Consider the following 13,160-nt stretch of genomic DNA (forward strand, 5'->3'; position numbering starts at 1 on the left):
CTCTCTCTCTCTCTCTCTCTCTCTCTCTCTCTCTGTCCCTCTTTCTCTCTCTGGATTTTCTTCAGCTTTTCCTTCTGGCCCTGGCAGCTCTGCTCCTCTTCTTCACTGTCAGTTCTCTCTCCCTGTGAAAATGGGCTGATAGTGGGGTACATCTTTTCAGTGGTACTTTCTTTTCAGGGTAGATTGTTAGACTGATATGCTAGGGAAATAACTTGATTTGGGGAGATGGGTATGTCACAAAAGATGAAAGAAAATGGCAATAAAAGAAAAGATAGAGGCAGCTGGCAGAATGATTTGCACCTGAGTGCACAGAGAACTGATTTAGGTACAGAACTGGCAAGTTATTGGCTTGGATTACCGTGATTGCCTTGGTAACACAAATAGCTTGATGTATTAGAGAGCAGGTCAATCACTGAATATCACTCAAACTAGGGGAATAAAGAGTCACCTTCCTACCACCATGGAGAAGTGTGTGTGAAATAACACACGTAAAGTACTGAGCACTTACCTTGCCATTGGAGTACTGAGAGGCCAAAGGGCTTGCCAGAGATCACAAAGTAAATCAATGACAGGACTGGAACCCAGACTCAAATACACCAGCTGTTTTCTGCTCACTTTTCTCCTCTAAAGAAGCTGTCAAGTGGCAATGAAGTGGGGAGGTGGGCTAGGAGCTAACTACGCATATGAATATAAATGCTCAATCACTTAGTCCCAGCCTCCAGGGACTACAGCTCCGCCCTCATCCGCCTTCTCATCATCACTCAGGTAATCTCCCTTTGCCATCTTGGACTGATTCATTGCCACTTTAGCACCACCTCTGCTGCCCAGCTTTTACATTGTGACTCACCCTCTGGCTGGCTAAGGCCCCTGCCCTCCAGGAAAGAGGCTTTCTTCTTAATTAACTGCAGAAGCCTCAGCAGTATTGAAACAATGCCCTTTCAGGCAGGCTTAGAGCTAGAGGAATGGAAGAGCCCCTTTTTCAAAGCCACTGACCTCCACCTTCACAGTGTTTCCACTATTGGAGTCCTCTCTCTAGGCTCATTATCGTTCCTTCTATCTCCAAGCCTCTTTGTTGCATTAGAATAGCTGTGCTGCCTCTGGCACTGTGCTAGGCACTGGCAGGACATCAGGTAATAGGAGACATTCCTGGTATCAAATACGTGCTCACTACAAGTTTACAAATATTGGCATCTCGGCAGGGGGTACTGGGCCTCAGGAAGTCGGGGGTGGGGGTAGACGTGCTAGGCAGAAGGATCCCCATCACAACTGCAAAGGCTGAAATTGTGGCCTCGAATTTCTTGTGGCCGGTGAGTGACATGAACATCACTAATTTGTTAGCACAGGTGTTTCCTTTAAATGCAGCAGATTGCTTAAGAAATTGAAAGTTTACTAAACCCCGCCCATCCCTTGCTTTTCAGGTTGGGCCTGGGGGCACAAGTTGGTGACTAAGCCCCCCATATCTGTGTCTGATCTCCATTCCCCAAACCCCTGTTTCTTGACATGAACAGGGGAAGGGAAGTAAATAGATATCTTTTGTATCTTAGCCGAGATAGGATAAATACTTAGGTATGTTATCTACTTAAACCTGGCAAATTAAGCCAGTGATTTGCCAAGGCAGTTAGTTACAAAGTGGCCGGGTGTGATTCGAGCCACTAATAACGCCAAAGCCTGAGTGCTTTGCGTTGCATTGTGTCCAATGCGGCTGAGACTAGTAAGAGCGCTAGGAAAGGAGTTGGACAGCTATTTGACTGTGGAGCTTTCTGGAGGGATCCCAAAAGGACGCTGATGCTGGGAACAGATCTCAGAGTTTCCCCGAGGGAGCTCTGCTGTCAAAAGTGTACCGCGCCTTCAGTCATTCTGTCGCCCCCTGCCGCCAGTGGCGGCTCCTGGTCCCAAAGCCGCTTTTCTGCTCCCGGCTTGTGTGCGAAGAAAAATGCCTCCTCGACTGTCCAACAGCCGTCTGCAGCCAGTTCTAGGCTCTAGATAGCGCTGCCAGATTTAGAGACACAAGGCGGAGGAGGAGGCATTTACAGCGCCCTACTATGTGCCCAGCGTTTGGCCGGCGATTGCGAGCAGCCATTGCTTTGGAGTCGCTAGACTAGAACCGCCAGAGTCGAAGCGGTTTTGCAAGTCGCTCCTATGCCGATCTCAACTCCATACTTCGTGAAACCAATAAAGCTTTCCACCCCGACCCACTCACCAAGCTCCCTGGAATAGCAAAGGAAGAAGCACCCTTGGGGGTGAGGGGCAGAGGTCAAAAGCAGTAACTGGGGCCGGGGGTCAGGGGGTGGGGGCGGGGAGGAGGAGCCTCGGGCAGGGTCCACTGTAATCTGAGGCAGGGTCTCCGCGGAGTCCTCGCGCCTGCCGACTTATTTCCCAGACCTTCCCGTTGTTTTCTGGGTTCCGACGGGCTCCTCCCTGGACCCAACTCCTTCCTTTGGTTTGGGAATGGGGATTCGAAGGGCAACCACCCGGGTCAAAGGGAAAAGAGCGTCCGTGCCCGCCCCTTCTAGCCCCCGCCCATCCTCCCTCCTTTCTTCCCCGCCTCCACTCCTCGCCCCCTTCTCTTCCGCCCTGAGAGGAGGCGGGGGCGGGCTGTGTGTGTATGTATGTATGCATGTACGCGTGTGTGCGCGCGCGCGGGTGCGGCACGTCTGTGTATGTTCAGTGTGTAGCCGGGTGTGTGTGGGGGTGCGGTGCCTGTTTTAACCCAAGTGTTTGGTGTGGTGTGGATTTCCTTTGCGCTCTGACATGAAGCATGTGTTTTTGCGGTTGTCTGTGTGCATGCTTGAAGGGTGTAAAATGCTGTCCGATTATAGTGTGATTGTGAGGGTGCGGTCTGGATATGGGTATGTGTGCAATATGTGTTTCTCTCGAGGGTTATGATCCCGCTGTGGTGAGTGTCTATATATAGATATGCATGCAATGTGTGTGCATATTTGCTGTAAAGCTTGTGTGCATATGTATATTTGCTGTGTGCTTACCTTTAGATTGGGTGTGTCAGAGGGTTTACAGGTGGTGTTTGTTGTGCTTTATAACGTGTGTGCTCATGAGCAAGGCATTTCTAGGAGTCTTAAGGGGTGTGTGTGTGTGTAAGAGTGAGTGAGTGTTCAAAGGCTTGTGACAGGGCTCGATGTATCTTTTAATTGATAAGTCCAGGTGTGAGGTGTGGACGCATATTGACAGCCTATGTGCTTAGAGGGCTGAATAGTGTGTGTGGCTTGAGGAGAGATTGCGGGAGTGTGTGCTGTGTGAAAGCACAGGGTTAGCTAAAAAGAACCCAGGTGATCCTTTGCATGGTTGGGGGGGGGCGGGGGGGAGGGACTTTGCACCTGGACTGGGACAAGGAAGGAGGGAAACGCCCGCGACCCCAGGAGGGGCGCTCGCGGGCCTGATCTCCTAGCTGAAAGTCTGCCTGCCCACAGCTGTGCCTGCCAGGACCGCTGGGGCTGGGTGTGAACTTACCTGGCTGCTTAGAGGAACGAAGAGGAGGGCGCCGCAGGAGATTTGGCCAGGTAGGGCGCCTAGTGCGCGGTGCAGGGGCTGGTGGGAGTAAGCTGGAAAGATTGTCACTGACCCTGGCCATCCTCACCCCTCCAGAAAATTCTTGCCCTGCTGAGCACAGCTGACTGTGCAAAGGCCTGGCTTCTTCACACCTCTTTGACTTTCTGTGGCCACATCCAGTTGCTTGGAAGCCCTTTCTCCCTTGTCCTCGAGACAAAGGCTTAACTTCACTTTTTAAAGACTAAACTCAAATCAGGAAACTTTCCTTACTATGCCCCTGTCCCTCTCAGTTGAAGGCTCCTTTCTTTGAGCCAAAGTTTCACTCTTCATCCTTCTCATGGCATGATCATACACAACTACAAGGATCTGACTTTTCAAGTCTGAGTTGCTATAGAAAATGTCTGGTATATAGTGAGAACAATACTAGTAACCATTAGAATCATTTGTTTAGCAATTATTAAGCACTTACTATGTACCAGGCACTGTGCTAGGTTCTCCTACATGAGTTTTCTTCCTTGAATCCTCACTTTGAGGTAGATAGCACTATCTCACACGTAACATATCAGGCTCAGAGTAGTTAAATAATTTCCCCATGGTCACACATACCATATGAGGTAGAGCTGGTATTTGAACTCTGGTCTGCCATGCTTCCTAAGCCATTCTTCTGAACCAAGAAGCCTCAATAAGATTACCCTGATTCCTGCCAGACATGTCTGTCAACCATTATCATTTCCTCCCCCTCTCCAAAAATACCTTTTGAAAATTTAACAGATAGCCTTCACCACCTAATTACCTGTTTTGTGCACATCTCAAAAATCTTTAAGTACTTTAGGCATATGAGCACCTCCACAACTCCAATCCTGGGAGCTCTCCTTAGACTAGTGCTGAAAGAAATGATTGACAGTGAGCATTTATTTTCTGGCCAGAGGATCTGGTGTAATTGGGTCTGAGTGGGAAGGGACATTTACGATCCGGTTAGAGTAAGAGAATGATTTCACAGCTTCCTAGACCTAGACCTGTTTTTACAGCCCCCCCCCCATTTGGTATGCAAAGAATTCCATACAGAGTGGTCATCTCGGTATTAAACCAGAGAAAGCCACACAGACAAAAACAGAGACCCTCCCCTTAGAAACGATTACTGAGTGGTCTCTGTTTGGTAATATTCATGATGGAGAGGGGCACATGTATAATGAGGCTCATACAGCTGCCTTTCAAGTGCAAATTCATCTGGGAAATTCAAATTAAAACAATGGTATTTGGGGGAGCCCATTTCTTTGGGGTGCAGAACCAGCCTAGGCACAGCTAAAGGACCTCTGGTAGTACTGGTTCCCTGCTTGGCCCCCAGGGAACCATCCTAGACTGCTGCAGAGGTCAGGGGGTGGAGAGAGGGACAATTCAATGGTGGTGAGTCACTTTGCCACTTTGCAGAGAGCAAAGTGAGAAGCACGATTTAAATTGCCACTGTTATTATTGTGCCCTTTCAACTGGCACAAATGAGCCCAGGGTGTGGATGAAAAGCAGTTGGAACATCCATAAAGCTGCCACCCAGCTGGGCCTGGGTCAGCACCTCATCCTGGGTGGGCAGGAAAAGCATTGCCTAAACTATTAGGTAGCAAGAAAGTCTCCTCTTGAGAGAGAAAAACGGGCTAGTCTAAGATGTACAGGGCCTAGACCATCTAAAATTTTTGGTTTCATTGCACTTGAGGTATATACAAGGAATGCATGCAAACTTTCATATCTCCTAGCATCTGGTCTCTGGCTTTCTGTGTGCTTCCAGGCTGCTGAGACGCCTCCTCATTCTCGTCTCAATACACCAGCTTCACTTACACTTCCTCCCAGCCTTTCAGGTGAAGCCTCTCCTTCCAAGCTTTTCTCCCTGCTTCTCATAGCCCAGACAGACAGACAGACACACACACACACACACACACACACACACACACACACACCTGGACTGTTTGTCTAAATCCTGGTAAGTTCCATTAGCCTTCACAAAGATATTCTACTTTTATTCCAGCTCACAGCTCCTGCTTGTGATGTGGGAACAAACTTTGAGAAAGCCAAAAGTTCTGGAATGGTGACTTCTAAGAAGCTAACCTAGGCTGGAGGGTATTAGCTAGCATAAAGGAAAGCAATTATTGTCCTGAAGCTGCCGTAGATCCATATAAATGGTGAGAACAGAGGGGCTATCAGAACCGTCATCAATATTTTCACCCCCATAGATGGATTCTCCTCTTTTCCTCCCTCTCTCTCTTTCACTCGTCCTCTCCCTCCCTCCCTCCCACCGCTTCCCCCCTCCCTCTCTCTCCCTGTCTATCTCTCTCATACACACATACACACATTTCCCTTGGAAGTTGAAATAGCCACCCTGTCTCTTTTGGGGCCTCAGAAAATGTATCCTCAGGATGTGAGGATTATCTGGGAAATTGTGAAGATGGAAAGTCTAGTGCTGTCCTGTATAAACAGAAATTTTCTTGCATCCTAAATACAAGGATCTAAGACTCTGGGCACTAAACTTGAATTTTAATGAGGAGAGTTCTCAGTCTTCGTTTACCTAGGAAAGTAAAAGCCCATTAAAGATCAGCTCTTTTGTCTTTCCTGTGGGCGCTGAAAAATCCCACAGACACTGGAGTAAGACAGCTTTGAGTTGTATCCCAAGCTCAATCACTTACTTATTGTGTCATCTTGGAAAGGTTCCTTCACCTCCCCGAGCCTCAGTTTTCTCAACTGTAGGATGGAGATATTTAGTGCCTACCTTAGAACTACTGAGAGAGCTGAAGGAAGTAAGCCATAGAAAGCAACAGCCACATGCCTAACAAGCACAGGAAATCACAAGAAAAGGTTAATTTCTTCCTCCAGTGTTCATGTCTCCCAGAGTATCTCAAGCAGGATCTTCAGAGTGGAGCCAACTAAGCTTAGAATTCTCTTCATTACTGGCTTGTCTGACACTCTTGAAATAGCCCCTCTTCTTTCAGGATGATGTTTTGATGAGCCTAATACAGCCTTGGAAGGATTGGAGTATAAGTCCAATTTTCACTCTGCAGTTTCTCCGAGCAGTGTTAATGAGACCTGGATTTCAAATGTAATAGTTCACATGGGAAAGTCTTTAACTTTCTGCTTAGTGTCCAGACTTTCATAATCCCAGCTTCAGAGCCTACTCTAATCCTACATCCTAAATCTGTGTCATTGTCTTCAAGATTACCCTGTGACTTTTGTGGGGTTCCCTCATTACTTCTATCCTAGAAATTAAGAAGAGCTACTACCAAGGGTGACAAAAAGATGAGATGGTGTGGGGAGACGCAATGGTTTTCTGAAATATACTATGAAGCATCTCAAATACATTTCCAATAAGGTCTGATTTATCTGCTTCCAGATAAAGAAAATAAAACCTACCGTTGGTCAAATTTGGTGAAGTGGGATGTGACCCCAACCTGTGTCCCTTCCTCTTTGATGCTATTGGCTCCCTCTAGAGACAAGAGCAAGTCACTGCAACCTATGCTGCATTTGAGCAGGGAGTGCAGGGTTAAATATTAGGGGTAACTGGAGTAAATGCAATTCCAAGGAGCAATAAAGAAACTACAAAGTTAAAAGGCATTGCGATACATAGAAGGAAAAGACTCGGAGATCCCAGTCTTTCAATGTTCTCAGTCTCTGGAAAAGATGTTCAATTCATCCTCCCTCCTTCAAGCTTCTTATTCATCCTGCATACTCTCCTCATTGGTCCTAGAATCTTCTATGAAAGGTATTTGTGAGTTCTGCTGAGGATGTAGAAATTTAGGGTGGGGGGGACAACTTTTGCAGCTCCCCCTCAACACTGACTGTCTTCATTTTGAGAAGTAAAATGTGACTGGTAACAATTAAGAGTCATCGTTAGAGCAGGGGGTTCAGGATAAGCCCTAGCACTGAATTGGCTTCCTTAATAAGCAGAGACCTAGCAGCTGCTGGGTACTAAGTGCTGATCCCAAGGAAGCCATGTGGTTTCTCAAGAGGTATATTTGAGACGTGACAAGAGCTGCCAAGGCTCATCAAAGATGCCATCTACCTACTGCTTCAGATACATGTGAGAACAAATGATACTGCCAGAAGGAAACAGAAATCGTTTCCCAGTGACTCACAGCCCCAGCTAGGAGGACACAGGTGGTGTTTGCATTGAATCTTCCAGTTGAAACGTGCACTTTTTTCCCACAGAAAGGAATCTATGGATAAGCAAATAGGTCAACAACTAGAATTTGGATACCCTGAGCAAAATATTATTGATCGCCTTGTAGATATACCTGCTGCAAGTCAGCATAGTTCTAGGAATTTTGCAAATGTGATCTCTCTTAATCTCACTCAACTTTTGAATTCAAACCAAAATGGATTGTAATCATTGCTCAGCCACTGTGAAAGTGAGCAAGCTATGGAAGTTTTTCTTAGCTGTTATCTTTAAAACAGAACTAATCATACCTTAGAGAGTTGTTATGAAAATAAAATGAGGTAGTTTATGTAAAATGACTGTTATTTAGAAAGAGTAAATATTTAGAGAAAGAACAAAATATGTCTTTGATGTGAGCTGTAAAAGGCATTTAATGTAATGGCAGCTACACCAATGATAAGTATTATTATTATTTCTAACGTAACTATGAATTCATTATTACATCACTTTAAGAGAGTTTAAGTAATTTACTCATAACAACACTATAAGAGGAGACCCAGGATTCAAACTAGCTGTGCCTTTTCCCACTATGCATAAGGGAATAATTTGTGATCACTAGGAAGAACATGTTTGGCTGGCTTGATCTAATCATTATAATTCAACTAAAATATGAAGAAAAAAATCTTTATGTGTTGTAGTATTCTAGATCCTTTTATAAATGAATTGCAAATTATGGGTCTTTGATTAGCCTTTTAAAATCCTTTTGTAAACTTTAATAATTAAAAGGGGCTGAAGTGTAGCTTGGTGAGAGAGTGCTTACCTAGAATATTGAAGATCTTGGTTACATCCCCAGCACCACATTAAAAAAAAAGAATAATGTAAGAACAAGCTTTATACAAGTTTGGGAAAACAGAGGGAAAAAAAGCTATTATCTCCAAGTTACTAAATTTCCTCCCAGTCTTTCAAGAAAGCATGTGTGACATAATTGTAATTAATACATGTTACTATGTATTCTTCAGACATTATTGTTGTATACTACCTCACATGTGCATTTGTCATAGAATTTATTTAGCTATTGCACTATTGCTGGACATTTAGGTTGCCTTAATAGGTAAGTGTGAAAGCAAAAGAATAATGTTGCTTTCACCACTGCTATAATTGCCTGCAGGGACCTAGTGTCCTGCTCTATCAATGCTCAATGTGCTTTCTGTCATTTGATATTTAAGCTTGATGAATGTCAGCTCTACTGCTGGAGCCTGATGTACATTTGCAAAAGGATTATTTCTGCCAGTTTGCATCACACAAATTCTGCATTTCATCCTAATGGTGGATAAATCATGGTCTAACCTTGGAACCTAAATCGTCGAGAATATCACACACACACACACACACACACACACACACACACACATTTACCATTGAGAAACATCTTGAAGGTACAAATAATTAACAATGGAATTCTGAAAATGTGGGTGCTTGCCTAAACCCCATGCCGAGGGAGTGAAATGTCTTATTGGCAGTCTTATCTTAGCTATGGAAAATGATTCTGCTGCAATTCAACTAGGACTGGCCTCCGGAAATCGATTGGGTCCCATATCCAAGAAAAGATCAAATTTGTATGTAAAGTGGGCCCCAAGGTCCCTTCAGCTTTTCAATTTTGGCTGCCTTACAGAAGTCCAATTGTTTGAGGGCAAATGTGATGCCAACAGTGAACTCGGGAGAGAATTTCAAGTGGGTCAATCGTGGTGTCCCTTTTCTTGGGAAGGAAGGCCTTTCTGGACCCTCATTTCCCCATACCTCAATGTCTCTCCCAACTGCCATCACATGGTTGCCTATTGACTTTGTTACCCTCAAAAGATTCTTCTGACATACAAACTATCTCCGAAGCAAGGGCTGTGGAGGGCAGTCAAGGGCCAGTTATTTCTCCCCACCTCTGACTCTTGAGGACTTCTGACAAACATGTGGTCAAAGGCAGTTATAGACCTACAGAATACCAATGGTTACTCACATGTCACTCTTCATGTCGAATGCCATTTCTCAGGGGGTACTGCAATGAAGTGGGGGGTCTTGCCTATAAGAAATTGTACCTAAAATTTTATTATTTATTTCAAAGTGATACTGTGTGACTTACATGACACCATACATGTAAAGAACTGAATCTAAGGACCTAGAACTTGGGTAGTAGTTTTTATACACTAGCTATAGTTGTTGAATGAGTAATAGTGCTGGTGTCGGCAAGAGTGTGCAGGTGATGGGACAGATCTTACCAGACTGCAAATGCAGTAGCAAACATAATATCTTACAACTGAGTTTAAGCACTGAATGAAGACTGAAAAGAACTTATTTTATTTTAAAAAGTAAATTTACCTGAAAGTAATTCCAATTTAAATAAAGTGTTGTGTGAATCATGTGGTAGGTGCATTGCATTTGTGTTATGTGTAGAAAGTGTGTGACATACATAAAGTGGACGTATTTGTCCGTGGCTTTGTGTGTATACATGCATAGGTGCAGGATATATATATATATATATGTATAGTGTATTTATGGCTGTGTACATGTATACTTGAGGTATTGTGTGAATTTCCAAAAGAGGGGAAGTCAGCCATCACAGGCTATATTTATGGGGGCACAGTTGCAAATCCTCTTTCAGCCAGGTCATTTGACATTTATAAACTTGGAACACATTCAAAGAAGAGCAGCTATGTGTGTCGGGCCCTTGCAGAATGTCACATGTGAAAGGGATGAAGAAAGTGAGAAGGTTCGAATTGCATAGGAAGAGGGGTGTATGGAGGTGGGGGAAGGGAGATGACTAGCACTGTTTCCTAGAAAGGGAGATCATGAAGGTCAGCACCAGGCCGGAAGTTGGACACTCCCAAGTAGAGATTTAGGTTCAGTTTAAGTGAAAACTTTCTAATCCTAATGGACACGTCTCTTTTTTAGATGGGAGTTGGCTTTCTTGTGTGGTACTAATTCCTTCCCATAAGACATTTCATAGAAGGACCTTCATATATTTTTTTATCTTGTTAGAGTTATAATACCCCTGTTGGCAAGGCAGGGTAGAACAGTTCCCCTCCTTTTTTTTTTTAAACAGGCAGAGTGTTCAAGCCCCAAGGCCATAAAAGGAATATTATAAATCTCCCCTTGAATTTTTTTTAAATACAGAATCCACTATGTAGCTCAGGATGCCCTCAAACCTTGATCCTTCTGTCTTAGCCTCCCAAGTTGTGGAATTATAGGTACATACCTGCCCAAATTTTTTCTTTTTCTTTTCTTCTTTCTATCTTTTTGTTGATTCACCAAGATCACATCAACATTTAAAATATGGAAAGGAAAAACATTGAATGATAGGTATGCAAATGTCTTTTCTTCTCAGAGGGTTTATGGTCTGCCATAGAGTATACTTGAACTGGCTAAGCAGGCTGCAAGCTGTTAGCACCAAGTCAGACTCTGATGGCTCTCAGCAGGGAGCTGGGACTGCCAAGAACTAAAATCAGGTCTCTGCTGAGTTACATTGTTGAGGTCCCTTATCTTGCTGCCTTCCTTTCCCTGCCTGTGAGGGGGCAGAGGAAAGAGGAGACTCAACCCCAGGTTTGGTCTATGGCTGGTGACCAATGACGCACTCTCACCAATATAGATTTTGGAGGTGGAGACTTTTGAAAAACAGGTGGCCCTGGGGGCAAGTGGCAGCTTGGAGAGGGGTGGGGCCTATGAAGGGGGAATGAAGGACAGTGAGGGGGGGGGGACTCAGAGAGAATCTGAAAAAGAAACTTTTAAAAGGGGAAACCATAAAAGGGGAGAAAATATCAAATTTCAAAATCTTTCAAAACGATATTCCAGGAAAGTAATGAAATGAGACCCACATATTTACACCGATGTGTGAACTTTGTACACTTAGTCCTCAATTGCACAAGAATAGAGGAACCAATCACTGACTTCAAGAACCTAGGGGAAGATCCAGACTAAGGACCTCAGATTGAGTATTTTGGAGCGGTGAACACTTACCATAGGCCAAACTGTCCCAGATTTACTGCCAACTCCTCGAGTGACCTTCAGCAGGCCTATCCATCCCATGTATGGGCTTTCAATGTCATGTCTTAAATAGAGGAGGTGAATTTCGACGACCCTAAGGGGGCCCATTCTGTTGCTAAGATGGGGATATAGGGGCAAACTTCAAGGCAAAGGGACCCACACCTCCTAATTGAGGGTGTGTGGGTCCTGGCTGCGCTGGCAGGGACGTTCCTCCTTAGGCCTTTAGCACCCCTCCGTTGCGGGACGGCTGTCTTGGTCCCCAGGTTCTGGCTGAGCTAGCGACTCCGCCCCCGCCCTTGCCCGGAGTCCCACCGAGCCATTAGCACAATTGCTCTGGGTTCCCGGCAAAGCTGCTTGATTTATGCAGGTCCTCGACGGGGCCGTCCCTGGAGCCAGGAACAATCAGCTAAAAGCCAGCGGGGCTAGGAGGCAAGGGGGGCGGGGAGCCAAGCCTCAGGGCGCCCGGCCTGGGCTTCACCCGCCCGCCGCCCATCGCTGAGCCCCCCAGCCCCACTCGGTGGGCCCCACTCACCACGGCGGGGGCGGGGCTCGAAGGCCGACGCGAACAGGCAGTCCAGCATCCACGCCATAGCCCGCACCGAGTGCCCGCCGAGTGCCTGGTCGCTTCGCAGCTAACCTTCGCGCTGTCCCCCTGCAAGGACCGCTCTAAGTAGCCCCCGGTGACCACGCCCTGAGCCGCACCCTGCACCCAGCTCGGAGTGACTTGGTCACCGGACACCTTAAGCATGTCACAAAGGGGGCAGGGCCTCTGGGGAGCCCCCCCTCCCGCCGGAGGGGAGGGCCTCTACTCCCACAGCCCCTTCCCCCACGCGGAGGGAGGCCAAGACCTAGCTCTGACCTTCTTCTCATCCTGAGAAGATCGGACTCGGGCCCTACCCTCAGGGAGCCCACACTGAAGGGGTGATGACATCTCAGCCCTGGTGAGCCCCAATTCTGAGAGCAAAGAAAGGTACACCCCTCCCCGCGCCTAGGTAGCCTTAACTGAGCAAAGAAAAGCGGGGATAGTCTCAGAATCTACAATGTAGGGGTGAGGTGGTGCATCTGTCCCCAAGGTCCTCATATCTGAGGGTTACACTGTATCACAGTTCTAGAAAAAAACTTCTGTTTTAGTGGCGCTCACTTTTTCCTAAGCGGGAAGCTTGCCCTGACACCCTGAATCTGAACGAAAGCATTGTCTCAGCCCTTGGAAACCATTCCACTGCTACTCCACCCCAGGCTTAGGAGAGACCTCAACTCAGGCATGGGGAACTTCGAGTCTGATTTTAAGGCATGGCTTTGAGAGGACCAAGAATGTAAAACAGCAGAAATGAGTTTTTCCCTGCAAGGAACCCAGGGTGTAAGAGCAATTTTTTCTGCCACTGCCCTGCGAAAGCCCTCAGGGACAGAAGGAGAGGCCCTCCTGCCTGGGAATCTTTGTTTTGAGTAGAGATAGAAGAACACGGGGGATATAAAAATGTAGGGTTTCCCCAGTTGT

General features: G+C 46.1%; 1 protein-coding gene across 1 annotated transcript in view; it reads right to left on the minus strand.

Annotated features, from left to right (window-relative positions):
• The window catches only part of Arhgap36 (Rho GTPase activating protein 36), a 29,857-nt gene extending 17,602 nt beyond the window's left edge, over positions 1 to 12,255 (minus strand). Inside the window, 1 exon segment of the mRNA XM_048336611.1 lies at positions 12,198 to 12,255. Within this exon segment, the coding sequence (XP_048192568.1) occupies positions 12,198 to 12,255 (58 nt within the window).
• Between the last annotated feature and the right edge of the window lie 905 nt (positions 12,256 to 13,160).

The sequence above is a fragment of the Perognathus longimembris genome, chromosome 28 (assembly GCF_023159225.1).
Source record: "Perognathus longimembris pacificus isolate PPM17 chromosome 28, ASM2315922v1, whole genome shotgun sequence".
In the NCBI taxonomy this organism is placed as follows: domain Eukaryota; kingdom Metazoa; phylum Chordata; class Mammalia; order Rodentia; family Heteromyidae; genus Perognathus; species Perognathus longimembris.